General features: G+C 42.3%; 1 protein-coding gene across 4 annotated transcripts in view; it reads right to left on the reverse strand.

Moving 5' to 3' along the window:
• Positions 1–14,828, reverse strand: part of fryl (furry homolog, like) — a 683,156-nt gene that overhangs the window by 293,642 nt on the left and 374,686 nt on the right. For all 4 annotated transcript variants that reach the window (XM_072496733.1, XM_072496730.1, XM_072496731.1 and 1 more), the window contains 2 exons: positions 13,067–13,175; positions 7,691–7,777 (listed from right to left, as the gene is read on the reverse strand). In XM_072496733.1, the coding sequence (XP_072352834.1) occupies positions 7,691–7,777; positions 13,067–13,175 (196 nt within the window). The remainder of the gene's footprint in view (positions 1–7,690; positions 7,778–13,066; positions 13,176–14,828) is intronic.

The raw sequence follows: 14,828 nt of genomic DNA on the forward strand, positions 1-14,828 counted from the left end.
ACCAGTTTTAAAATGAATAATTAAAAAACAAATATGAAAACAGTGGCAAATTACTGATTGTACAGTTAAATAAGATGTGGAGATGCCGGCGTTGGACTGGGGTGAGCACAGTAAGAAGTCTTACAACACCAGGTTAAAGTCCAACAGGTTTGTTTCGATGTCACTAGCTTTCGGAGCGCTGCTCCTTCCTCAGGTGAATGAAGAAGTATGTTCCAGAAATATATATATATATATATATATATATATATAGACAGATTCCACGATGCCAGACAATGCTTGGAATGAGAGCATTAGCAGGTGATTAAATCTTTACAGATCCAGAGATGGGGTAACCCCAGGTTAAAGATGTGTGAATTGTGTCAAGCCAGGACAGTTGGTAGGATTTCGCAGGCCAGATGGTGGGGGATGAATGTAATGCGACATGAATCCCAGGTCCCGGTTGAGGCCCCATTCATGTGTGCGGAACTTGGCTATAAGTTTCTGCTCGGCAATTCTGCGTTGTCGCGCGTCACAGGAGTGCGGCCTCAACCGGGACCTGGGATTCATATCGCATTACATTCATCCCCCACCATCTGGCCTGCAAAATCCTACCAACTGTAATGGCTTGACACAATTCACACCTCTTTAACCTGGGGTTACCCCATCTCTGGATCTGTAAAGATTTAATCACCTGCTAATGCTCGCATTCCAAGCATTGTCTGGCATCTTTGAATCTGTCTATATATATGTTTCTGGAACATACCTCTTCATTCACCTGAGGAAGGAGCAGCGCTCCGAAAGCTAGTGACATCGAAACAAACTTGTTGGACTTTAACCTGGTGTTGTAAGGCTTCTTACTGAGTTAAATAAGAGTAAGGACACAGATTTCCAATTTTGTTTTATTTAGTCATTTAAATAATTATCAGTACAATGGAAGAAGACTCTTATTGGAACATAACTGTGGCAAGCAATTGATTCTTCTTTGCAAAAGCACTTCATGATGACAACATGTTTGCATTTACTATGCATGTACACAAATATATTGCGGCATGGAAAAATATTTGTTTTAAACATTTGTTTTCCAATAGCAGGGAAAGACAGTGGCATAGTGGTAGTGTCCTTGGACTAGTAATCCAGAGACAAGGCTAATGCTCTGGCGACATGCGTTCAAATTCTATCACAACAGCTGGTGGAATTTGAATTCAGCTATTAAATCTGCAATATAAAGCTAGATTCAGTAATGGACACCATGCTAACTATCATTGATTGTCAGAAACATCCATCTGATTCTCTTCAGGGAAGGGAATCTGCCATCCTGGCTTGGTCTGGCCTGCATGAAACTCCAGATTCAAAGCAATGTGGTTGACTCTTATATACCCTCTAAACTGGCATAACAATCCACTTGTTCAAGGTCAATTAGGAATAGGCAACAAAAGGGGCTTCATTACCTCCTCTAGCAGTTGGCTGTACATGTCGGTGCAATTACCATCCCTTACTTCGCCCGATGCTAGCAGTCTGTTCTGTAGGGTGTGATCACTTTGCTGGGGGAACGTTGCCGTCTCTTTGCAGAGGAAGTTCCCTCAGTTGCAGTAATGGAGCTCATTCCCTTTCGGGAGATGGAGCTTTTATGTTAGTTCCCCAGGGTTGCAACTCTACCGTTGATGTACAGGCCCCCTGCTGTCAGTACCCCTTCTTACTGTCTCCATGTTTTGAAGGAGGCGTCTATTGTTGTTGGGATAAATTTTTCGTTTTTGCAGATGGGGGCCATTCACCAAGATTGAAATGGCGCCTGAGCCAGTTCCAAGTCCTTAAATATAGCCACCACCACCGGGCTTCTCGAATATTTGGCTGGTGGAAATGGGAGTGGGGCCGTGGCCAGTGCTCAGAGGGATGTCCCCAAACTGCAGGTCTCCTCCATTTGCACCCATTCCACCTCCAGCTCTTTCACTCACCCTCGCATCCTTTCTGCACTAGCCACCCAGTGGTAGAATTGGAGGTTTGGGAGAGTCAGGCTCCCCATATTTCTCCTTCTTTGCAAGACATTTTTACGGATCCTGTTTTTTTTTTCCCACTAACATAAACGCCATCATTAATTTATCTACCTTGGTGAAGAAGGCCTCGGGGATGAAGATCAGGAGGGATCTAAATAGGAAGAGGAACCTTGGCAGCACGTTCATTTTTATCGCCTGCACTCTTCTTGCCAGGGAGAGCGAAGCCCACGACAGGTTCTTTATCTCTTCCAGGTTCCACTTATGGATTTGTGTCCAGTCGTGGGCTATCGGGATCCTCAGGTATCGGAACTTTGGTTTGGGCCAGCTTGAACTGCAGCATCTCCAGCTCTGATTCTTCACCCTTGGGAGTTCATGGGGAAGATTTTGCTCTTGATCAGGTTAGGTTTATAACCTGAGAAGCCTACGAACTCACTTAGGAGTTTCATTTCTCCCATGCTGGTTAGGGGGTTTGAGACATAGAAGAGTAGGTCATCCGCAGACCCTGTGCTCTCTGTTTCCCCTTTGGATGCCCTTCCACCCCTTTGAATACCTGAGGGCGATAACCAATGGTTCGCTTGCCAGGGCAAATTCCACCAGTACATATCCTGTCCCACCAGGGGAAACAACACTCTTGACCACTGCTACTAAAAATCAAGGGCGCCTACCGTTCCATCCCCCGACCGCACTTTGGGAAATCAGACCATAAGAAGGTGCTCCTTCTCCCGGCATACAGGCTATATTGTTGATGTAACATTTAAGATAAATGGTTCAACTTTAATTGTGAGTTAATTCGGCTGGGGAAGGCTATATTGTTGATGTAACATTTAAGATAAATGGTTCAACTTTAATTGTGAGTTAATTTGGCTGGGTTATGTTATGAGAGGTAGATGTAACATTTGAAATTGAAACAAATGGTTCACCTCTATATGTCTGTGTGTTAAAAATATAGTTGATTAAGTTAAAGAATTTTCCTTGGACTGTAGTGGCGAAAAAACGCAGTTCCAAGGACTAGTTGAGATTATGGGAAATTCCTTGGATAGCACAAATGATCCAGGCATGCCACTGCAAATATTATGTGATAAGTATCCGGACAAAGCTAAAGACTTTCGAAAATTGTCAGCACAGTTAAGAACTAAAATGGGAGATGAATGGCCACTAGGGGGAACCAAAGACCTAGAAATGGTTAAGAAAATCCAGGGACTGATATGGAAAAAAAATCAAAGTATGAAAACTAAAGAATTAATTGGATTATGGAGGCAATATTGTCAAGAGGAAAAAGATAAGATTATGTTGTCCAGCTGGCAGGATAATGCACTTAAAATGGGGATTTCAATTAGTGAACAGGGTAACCTAAAAACATTACAAATCTTGAAAAAGGAATGTGCATTTAAAAAAAGAGCAAATAGAGACAGGAAGGACCCGGGTCACACAAGAGGTGAACTACGTAGTTCAATGGCTGGCCTTGAATTGTCAGAAGAAGAAAAATTCAATAAGTCGGAAAAGTCAGTAGAAATTCCGTCTGCACCCATAGTATGGTCTGCGCTCATTCCAGAACCACCAGAGTACAATAATATATACCCAGCCATTGCTCCCCAGATTTCAAATATGCCAGAAACTCAAGCCCTTTTGGGTGATAGTGTGGGTCCTGTTTTACCAACTTCACAACCGAAAGAGCAAAAGGAACTTTGTCCCACAAGCCCAGTTAGCTCTAGGACAAGATCTCGGACAGCAAGAGAGGGGCTTGAAGCTCACCAGAAACAATTAAGCATATCACCTCAGTCTCCCCAAACTAAGGAGAAATCACAAGAGTCGGGAACAAAGAAAGCTGAAACAACTTCGGTTGAAGAGAAAGAACTCCCCCTAGTGACAGGGAGAGACGTTGAAGTCTTGGAACAACCAGGGGAAATACCTAGAGTGCCCCCTGGTGACATTCGGAGACAGTTACCGATTAGGAAGATGAGAAACCCCGATCCAGGGACGGCGGCTGCAAACCCCACAATAGACGTTTACTTCCCATGGACACCCAGTGAGATGATGGCTATTATGACTACAATCCCAGATAGAAAAAAATCTCCTGCTGCCTTTGTGGATTCATTGAGAACTACTATCTCAATTTATCAAGCTGATTCAAGGGACCTCTGGGCCCTAGTTCAGCAGATTTTAACCCCAGCAGAGTACCGCACTTGTCTTAACCACCTGAATTATGCTAGTCATGCCGCACTCCAGCAGGCCTATGCGTTAGACGACGATAGAAGGACACAGATCTTAAATGCGTTGAATAGCACATTTCAAAGGCCCATAAATCTTTCTGTTATCTTAGACCTAAAACCTAAGAAGAATGAAGACCCAGAGGAATTTCTGGGGCGTTTTAATGAAATCTACCGGGGGCAGTCTCTGCTGAATTTTGCGAGAACTGGAAAAAACCTCAGGTTCTTGCACCCAACCGGGGCCACTCAGCCGGGTGGGGCATTCTGAGCGTATTGACACTGGGAGGTGTGGGGGGTTCCTTGGCTGTTAGTGATCGGAATTATTTTATTTGCGGCCTTACCATTTTGGGAAATGAAACCTTGGGAGCCCTCGGGGCAATAACTAAGGAGTTGTCTCAGCTACGGTTGTTTGCAATGCAGAACCGGTATGCTCTTGACTATCTTCTGGCCCGTGAGGGTGGGGTATGCGCCATAGTACAGGGCAAGTGTATTATGGGTGTTCAAGACTTGACCGCTAACATCACTAAATTTATGGATCGCATACGGGATCACTTGGACGGGATGCAGGATCCTGGCTCTTGGGGTAACTGGGGATTTGGAGGATGGAAGGACTGGTTGATAAATATGGCCATGTATCTAGTGGTAGCTATCGGCTGCATCTTTGTGGGCCTGGCCATCCTTAAATGTGTGATGGGTAAAATGCGGGGTGCACTGGATCAGATCACCGCCCCAATCACCGAGAAAAAAAATTTAACTGTTAAAATCCATGAGGGTGAAGCAGATGAAGGGGGGCTAAGACAGGAATTGGAAATGCAGCGACGAATCTTTTTAGATGAGGAACCGTAGCTATAGATTGGATAGTTCGGTTATCATGGAATGATAAAAGGAGGGAATGACGAATGTGATATAAAATAGTTACTTTAGAGATACTAGTTAATGTAATGTAGAAATAAGCCACTTTGATTCTTTCAGTTAGGGACAAAGGAATTTGGGACCGCATGGAAAAAGCAGGAAGAGGTGTGTCTATAAGAGTGAGGCTGCATTGATAGGGGCCAGAGAAAGGGATTGGAAGTGAGCCAATCAGAATAGATTAAACAGGTCAGGAGGGACCTAGGCTGACCTATGTCCGTCGAGTATGTGAAACTTGATACCATTTGAACTGATTTTGCAGAGATCCCTTTGTCTGTTAGTTCAGTCGTTTTCTGGAGTGTAAGAGGCTAGACGTCCTGTTACATTCTGTAAGATGATTAAGCTTGCAAGCTAAATAAATAACTTCTGTTTACGTGCGAATCCGTCTCAACTTTTATTGAGGCCAGACTGACAGAGAAAGAAAATAGGAGAACAACACACCAACCCATTGATATCATTTTGGAGATTACAGCTATCCTTTACACTGTCCACCACTCAGCCTATCTTTGTATCATCTACAAATTTCTCAATTGTGCCCCCTATGTTCACATCCAAATTGTTAATATACAACAAACAGTAAGGGTCTCAACACCGAGCCCTATGGAACACCACTTGAAACAACTTTCCATTTGCAAGGACAGACATCGACCATTTGTTTCCCATTACTAAACCAACTTTTTATCCAGTTTGCCATATTGCCCATGTATCCCATGGGCCTTTACGTTTTTGACCAATCTGCCATGTTGGTTTGTGTCAAGCAGCTTGCTAAAATCCATGTACACAACATCCACGGCACTACCTTCATCAACCCTGCTTGTCACTTCCTCAAAGAATTCAATCAAATTTGTGAGGCACGATCTTCCTTTAACAAATCCATGCTGACTATCCCTAACTAGTCCCTTTCTATGTGACAGTGAATCCTATCTCCCAGAATTGATTCTACTAATTGGCCCACAACTGACACAAGACTAATTGGCCAATAATTGTTTAACATTTCCATCGATCTCTTTTTAAACAATGGAACCATGTTTGCATTTCACCAGTCCTCCGGTACCTCCTCTGTATCTATTGAGGATTGGAAAATCATCCTCTGAGCATCTGCTACCTCCTCCCTGACCTCCTTCAGTAGCCTCGGAAACAATCCATCTGGCCCTGGCGACTTATCAACTTTCAAGGATTCCAACCCTTGGAATACTTCCTCTCTATTTATGATTATCCCATCCAATATCTCAGTGTTCCTCCTGGACTACTATAGCTGCATTATCCATTTCCTTTGCAAATACAGCAACAAAATATTAATTTAAAATCCTTCCCACATCCACACATTCCCTTCTTCATCTCTGATAGGTCCCACTTTTTCCTTAATTAACCTTTTAATATATTGGCAAAACATCTTTGGGTCTTCTTTAATTTTACTTGCTAATCTTTTTTCTTGGCCTCTCTTTGATTTCCTTAGTTCTTTTTTTACTTCATCCCTGCACTTCCTATATTCTATCTGCAGTGCTTAGTTCTTTGTACCCATCATATGCTTTCTTTTGCTGTTTGTTCTTCCCCTGTATTCTTCAAAACAACCAGGCCGGGGTGGGGGGGGCTCTGGTGGTCTGGGGTGGGGGGGGGGGGGGGGGGGGTCTAGATTTCGCAGTACACTCTTACACTCTTATTCTTGGAGGGGACATGTCTACTTTGTACATTTAGGATCTCACTTTTTATTGCTTTCCCCTGGGTTTTCACTGATTTATCCTCTAGCAATACTGGCCAATCCACTTCAGCCAAGTACGTTCTCATTCCTGCAAAATTTGCCTTCCCCCAGTTCAAAATGTTTACTTCTGCTTTATATCTGTCCTTTTCTATGGTAACACTGGATCGAACTGAATTGTGATCACTATCCCCGATATCAAGTGGGTGAACTGTCACTTCACCCTCTTGCCCTTCTTCATTCCCCAAGACAAGATCTAGAATTGTATCGCCTCTCGTTGGGTTTGCCACTAATTGGTTGAAAATCTTTTCCTGGACACACTGCATGAATTGTTCTCACTCAATTCTCCTTATATTGTTTGACTCCCAGTTGATATTGGGATAGTTAAAGTTTCCTACTATCATTATTTTACATTAAATTTTTTAATGCATTCTTTTAACATATTCTGGAAATGGGGCTTAAATTTGAAAAGACTTCCAGCTAAAATTCCAAAGAGGTTCTTTCTACTTTCCAGAATGATCCTAACATCCTAGTGCAGTGCAAATTAATTGTTCTGGAAAGTATTGCACTTCCTTGCGTTGTCTTTATTATCGAATTAAGCTGGAAAATAATTTTCACGTGGAGCATGTTATTTAGTACTAAAAGTATAATTAAATAGAAGCTTTATTGTTGACATTAAAATGTGAATATTCCACAAACACACCACATTTTCCATCTGTAGGGATATTATTATTGCATTATGAAAAGACCATAAAATGTTTGTATAATTTATTATAAAACAAAGGAAAAGTAGTCAGAATAGTCTACACAACAATACGTTCTATCGCAGCTGGACATATGTTCCCTTGTTTCTTGGTATGCTGGCCATTAACATATTAAAAAATTAATTAGTTTGTCAATGGTCTTACCTCTGGATTAATGGCAAATGTTTTTGATGGCTTTCCAACACAAAGTAGATCAAATATGATTTCTTTCATTGCAAAATCGAGTCGCTCCTGTTGTTAAAACAAAAACAAGGCAGTTGAATTTCCAAATCTGTCCTCTCGGTTTCAATCCTCTTACAAGCTGGAACAGTTTCTCCACATCTACGCTGTGCAGCCCCTCTCATGATTTTGAACACCTCTATCAAATCTCCTCTTAGCCTTCTCCACTATAAAGGGAACATCCGAACTTCTCCAATCTATCTTTATAATTGAAGTTTCACATCTTCTGCACTCTCTCCAACCTGTTCACAATCTTCCGATGGTGTGGTTCCCACAACTTTACATAGTAGTCCAGCTGAGGTCTAACTAGTGTCCCATACAAATTCAGCATAACCTCCTTGTACTCTTTGCCCCTATTAATGAAGCCTAGGATACCATATGCTCTCTCAACCTGCCCTACCATCTTTAATGTCTTAGAGAGTCATAGAATGCAGTCATAGTTTGTACATCACAGAAAGAGTTCCTTTGGCCTATCATGTCCGTGCCGGCTATCAAGCACCCATCTGCTCTAATCCCATTTCCCAGCACTTGCCCCATAGCCTTGAATGCTGTGGCATTTCAAGTGCTCATCTAAATACTTATAAATGTTGTGAGGGTTCCAGCCTCTACCAACCTTGCAGGCAGAGTGTTCCAGATTCCAACCACCCTCTGGGTGAAAAAGTTTCCCCCCACATCTCCTTGAACTCTCCTACCCCTTAATCGTAAATCTATGCCCCTAGTTATTGATCCCTCCGCTGAGAAGAAAGGTTCCTTCCTATCCACTCTATCTACGTCCCTCTTAATTGTATGCACATATACACCTTGGTCCTCTGCTTCTGCACACCCTTTATTTTATATTGTCTCTCCGTGTTCTTTCCGCCACTTCTCTGTACTGAACTTCATGATCTGTCACCTATCTGTCCAATCCACCAACCTGTCAGTGTTCTTTTGAAGTTCTACTCGGTCCTCACAATTTACAATGCTTTCAAGTTCCGTGTCATCCGCAAACTTTGCAATTGTCCCCAGCACACCAAGATCTAGATCATGAATATATATCTGGAAAAGCAAGGGTCCCAATACCAACCCTTGAGGAATTCCACTACAAACCTATCTCCAGCCGGAAAAATAACCAGCAACAAGTATTCGCTGTTCCCTACTACTCAGTCAAATTTGTATCCACGTAACTGTTGTCCCTTGCATTCCATGAGCTACAACCTTTCTCAAAAGTCTGTTTTGCAGACAAATGTCTTGGGATGTCCATGTACACCACATCAACACCATTACCCTCATCATCCTTCCCCATTAACTCTTCAAAAAACTGAAGCAAGTTAGTCAAACACAATCTTCCCTTAAGAAATCCATGCTGGCTCTTCATAATCAAGCCACATTCTTCCGTGCGAAACTGTTTCTTAAAGCTTCCCCACCATCAAATTTAAACTGACTTATTATCTTCCAGTCCTCTAGCCCAACACCCTTTTGAATCATAGAATCACTAAAGTGCAGAAGGAAGCCATTCAGCCCATCGAGTCTGCACTGACCCTCTGAAACCAGGCTCTTGCCCTATCACTGCAATCCCGTAACTCTACTAAATATGCACATCCCTGAACACTGAGGGGCAATTTAACATGGCCAATCCACCTAACCTGCACATCTTTGGACTTTGGGAGGAAACCAGAGCACCCGGAGGAAACCTACGTAGACACGAGGAGAATGTACAAACTCCACACAGATCGTGACCCAAGGCCGGAATTGAATCCAGGACCCTGGCGCTGTGAGGTAGCAGTGTGCCACCGTGCCATACATTATTAAATGTGTATGGAAATGTCTCTGCTTTCACTTTCCTAGATTCTTTAGCATAGAAAAGTGTGATTTTGTCTACCCCATGCTAATTAGGTACCCTTATACTTGCTCTGCAAGCTCCAACCAGGGTTGTGTTGGTGGACACTGGCAGCCTGGAGCTGGACATAACTGCTGGGATTTTGGAACAAAGCACTCTGGCCTCATGATGTCTAAATGGGTAAAAGGTCCACATACAAATATAACTCTCAAATCTGCACAGTTTCAGGAAATAACTTAGAAGTTGCATGAAGGTTATTTAAGGTAGAAAATGCACCTAGGCACGTCACAAAGAATCAGGCCCTCAACAGTAGGTTAGGGAAAAATACTAAAAAGCATTGTTGATAAGATTAATTTTCATGAGAAGGCAAATAACATAGCTACATAGAGGATATTAGGGAGAGAGTGCTAAAGAAGTGGTTGAAAACAGCTGAAGCCATTAGTGGTGAAATAGAGGTGCACATGAAGGGAGATTGAAGCACTCAAGGCTACGGTCTGGAATGTAGAGCAAGCAGCAATTGCAGAGATGAGCAAGGAAAGCAGATAAGATCACAGACTTTGAATTCAACGCACGGGGACAAAGAAAGGAAAGAGATATAAAGGAACCTCTAGACCACGGTCCAAAATATACATGGGTAGCAGGCAGGTTCGTCTTCATAAATTCCTGAAAATTAAGACCAATGAGAGAAAAGTGACCCCTGTGCATGCAAATGACAGAATTAGTGAATATCTGCTCTTTTGCTGCTGGTCGCTTCTCTACTGAAGTGCAGTTAATTCTACCAGCAAACGTGGGGGAGAAACAACTGAGCTCAGAGAAGCAGTGAAAAAGTGAATGACGGTGAAAAATGCACACGGACAAAGAAACAGCAGCTCAGATCCTGACCACCGGGAACCTCGCCAGTGAAGCACTAACTGGGAACTTAGCCACCTCACCCCAGGACACCTATAATAAAGCCGGAGCGACTGCTAACAGACAGACCGAGGAAACAGAGAAATTCCGAGACATAGAGAGAGAGAGAAACTCCAACTGATTGGGAAGTGGACCTTGCTGAGTGTCGGGGGAAGGAAGGGTGGACAAAGAGGGGGACTGGGAAGTGGGGTAGCTTATGTTCTCTGTTCCTGATGGATAAATCTTTTAGGTTTATTGCCTCTTTTAAAAGCTGATATTATGTTATATTATGTTATATGTCAGTGAATTGACATACCTTTTAACTTTTAAAATGTTTCTTAACCGCTTTATTTATCTATTGGCTCATTGAGCAGAATATTGAAATTAACCCTGGAACAATGATCTTTGGTGCAACGGTAGGTTGACTAGCTCTCTCAAAAGATTAGATTTGACATGTCTGAGGAATGTTTTTGCATATCTTCTACGTCTTAATGCAGTAAACTCAGTAGTAATGCCTGGTTGAAATCTTCTAGCTTCGTGCATATGCAGTGAAAACACATTAGCTGTGACCTCACCAGTCCATGGTGGGAAAGTAAAAGAAGAAGCCCCATAAAACCAAAAAGTAGCTTGAGAAAATCTAAAGAAGATACTGTGAGAAAAAATTATTTTGACCCTGCTTGAGGCGGTCCTAGAAAATGCAAATTGAGGGTTTTTGGTACAGTAGGTAAACCACTAAAACTTGTGGGAAAATAGCACATCACAAATCAATCAAAATTGATTACACAAACTTGTATAATAATGCCCAGTGTAATTTCATCACAATGACAGTGCAAATTCATAGCACTAACAGGGAGTATATGTATAATAGTCATGGCTTGGGTAGGGTGCTCTTTCCAAGAGCCGGTGCAGACTCGATGGGCCGAATGGCCTCCTTCTGCACTGTAAATTCTATGGCAGTCCATTGGTTCAAGGAGGATGCTTGCCACGGAATTCTAGAGTAGCGAGAGAGAGGGAGGGAGAAGGAGAGAAAAAGGGGAAATAGAAGAGGCTGTACGAGATGACTGAAGGTAAAGGAAGCGGAAAAGGGAGGGTAAAAGGCTAAGATACAAATGGCATAAAAATCCACATTCCACATTGGTTCAGCCTAGCGTGTCTCCTTGAGCTTCCTTCATGCTCCCGTGTCTTCGGCCTTCGTCACCCACCTTACTTTTAAACCAGTACACCTTGGTGAAGCAGGTTTCACTATCACGGGCAGCTCAGTACACTCTCCTCCCAGCTGTTGAGGTCAAGGCCAATCTTATTCAAGTATGCTTTTAGGGTATCTTAGAAATGTTTCCGTTGATCACCATGCGATATTTGACCAGTCTCAAGCTGGGAGTAGAGAATGCATTTTGGAAGGCGAGGGTTCAGCATTATGCAATGGCCTGTCCAGTACAGTTGTTGCTCAAGAATGGTCATCTCTATTGCTCAGGATGCCTGCTTCTTGAAGGATGCTTGTATTCATATGCACCTCTCATGTCCTTTATCGATCTGATGAAGGCTTCTGATTCAGTTAACCTGGAAGTTGTCTAGAAGATCGTAGACAAAGAAATACTTTGAGGGCGTGCAACTTCTTCATGACTAAATGACTACCACTACCTCTACAATGGACTGGAGGCAGATGCTTTTCCGTCAGAACTTGCAACAAGCAAGGATTTGTGCTTCCGCCCATCCCTTTCTTCATCTTCGGAGTTGCCATTCCCAACATGATCAAGGTCCCTCCCACCCAGAGTCCAAATTGAATCCAGGTTTAACGGCTTTTCAAATTTCTAAGTCTCGTGCACATATGCGGATGATTATTATCTTGGCACAAACAAAAGACAGGCCACTTTGACCTGTCTGGAGAAATGTATCGAGTCCTAGGGCTGCATCTGAATGCCGATAAGTTTAAGGTCTTCCTGCAGCCAAAACCAGGGCTCCCACAAATCCCACCATCAAAGCTGCGTATTGCTACCTGGAGACCTCAGTAGCCACATGTCCTAATCAGTGACCACAGCCTTGGTGATATTGCAAAGGATCCATTGGGTGAATTCCTTCCTTGGAAAGCTGCTCTGACGTGTCTTCACTAACCATCACTAGTGGCCAGACACAAAGGTTACAGTCTACAAGGTAGTCATCCTCTTGACACTCCTCTGCAGTTGCGACACCTTGGTGAAGCCCGAGACATACCATCAGCGTTCCCTACGGAAGATTCTACGTGTCACCTGGACAAATCGTCGTACAAACAAATGCATCCTCCACGAAGCAAGCGCCCTGAAGTGTGTATATGAATGTATGTACTCATACAAGCACACACGTGAAATATTCAGACACTTCAAAGAAAAAGTCCAACAGATTCTGCCTCCAAGAAGCAGGCGCCCTGTGCATGCATATATAATCATATACACAAAAAATATTTTAAAAAGCTTAACATTATTTAAGTTAATAAAGAGTAGAAATATTGTGCCAGGTCATGAAATTTCAATATTTTGTTTAGATTTTAAATGATGCAGAAATCAAGTCAAAAACTTCATGAATAATACAGAACTACAACACAAATATTACAACTTAAATCATACCTGAGCAATAAACTGGATAATCTTGACAAATATGTTCAGAGGTGTGTCACGGGGAACCACACTGCGGGAGCCTTTGGGGAAAAGTGCTGATACAATGCTCAAAAGGCGACTGTTTAAAAAGGTCAGAATTGAAAAACGCGGATTAAAAATGGATCAATACCAGAACGGCCACAATAGATGAGTTGCATATTTTTTATACAACAAAAAAATTAAAGAAAGATGAATGATTTGAAGGCTGAATTTATATCCAAAATACCAAAACACTCCAAGAAATCTATCAGATGTCCAATGGTGTCTAAGAACATTGCATGCAACAGTAATTTGAGATATCATCACTTTGCAAATCAAAGAATTATTGATAAACAATCTACTTTGAAAACATCGGACTGATTTTGTCGCAAAACTTAGATGAGTTATTCATTAGCTTTGTAGAATATTTTAAAAGAAGTATTGTTGTTTTAAAAACATTACTTTGTGACTGTAACTATCAAAGAATTTGCCAAATGCTAGTAAATTTACAAGTAAAATAAACCCAAAAACTAGGCAGTTCTTCAAAATGTACAAAAACATAAAATAAATATAACGCCTTGATTGTCACAGCGTACTCTAGTTTTTAAATATTTCAAAATAACTGCTGCCCTTTTATAAGAACATAAGAACTAGGAGCAGGAGTAGGCCATCTGGCCCCTCGAGCCTGCTCCACCATTCAATGAGATCATGGCTGATATTTTGTGGACTCAGCTCCACTTTCCGGCCCAAACACCATAACCCTTAATCCCTTTATTCTTCAAAAAACTATCTATCTTTATCTTAAAAACATTTAATGAAGGAGCCTCTACTGCTTCACTGGGCAAGGAATTCCATAGATTCACAACCTTTTGGGTGAAGAAGTTCCTCCTAAACTCAGTCCTAAATCTACTTCCCCTTATTTTGAGGCTATGCCCCCTAGTTCTGCTTTCACCCGCCAGTGGAAACAACCTGCCCGCATCTATCCTATCTATTCCCTTCATAATCTTATATGTTTCTATAAGATCCCCCCTCATCCTTCTAAATCCCAACGAGTACAGTCCCAGTCTACTCAACCTCTCCTCGTAATCCAACCCCTTCAGCTCTGGGATTAACCTAGTGAATCTCCTCTGCACACCCTCCAGTGTCAGTAAGTCCTTTCTCAAGTAAGGAGACCAAAACTGAACACAATACTCCAGGTGTGGCCTCACTAACACCTTATACAATTGCAGCATAACCTCCCTAGTCATAAACTCCATCCCTCTAGCAATGAAGGACAAAATTCCATTTGCCTTCTTAATCACCTGTTGCACCTGAAAACCAACTTTTTGGGACTCATGCACTAGCACACCCAGGTCTGTCTGCACAGCAGCATGTTTTAATATTTTATCATTTAAATAATAATCCCTTTTGCTGTTATTCCTACCAAAATGGATAACCTCACATTTGTCAACATTGTATTCCATCTGCCAGACCCTAGCCCATTCACTTAGCCTATCCAAATCCCTCTGCAGACTTCCAGCATCCTCTGCACTTTTTGCTTTACCACTTATCTTAGTGTCGTCTGCAAACTTGGACACATTGCCCTTGGTCCCCAACTCCAAATCATCTATGTAAATTGTGAACAGTTGTGGGCCCAACATTGATCCCTGAGGGACACCACTAGCTACTGATTGCCAACCAGAGAAACACCCATTAATCCCCACTCTTTGCTTTCTATTAATTAACCAATCCTCGATCCATGCTACTACTTTCC

This window comes from Scyliorhinus torazame, chromosome 3 (assembly GCF_047496885.1).
Source record: "Scyliorhinus torazame isolate Kashiwa2021f chromosome 3, sScyTor2.1, whole genome shotgun sequence".
In the NCBI taxonomy this organism is placed as follows: Eukaryota; Metazoa; Chordata; class Chondrichthyes; order Carcharhiniformes; family Scyliorhinidae; genus Scyliorhinus; species Scyliorhinus torazame.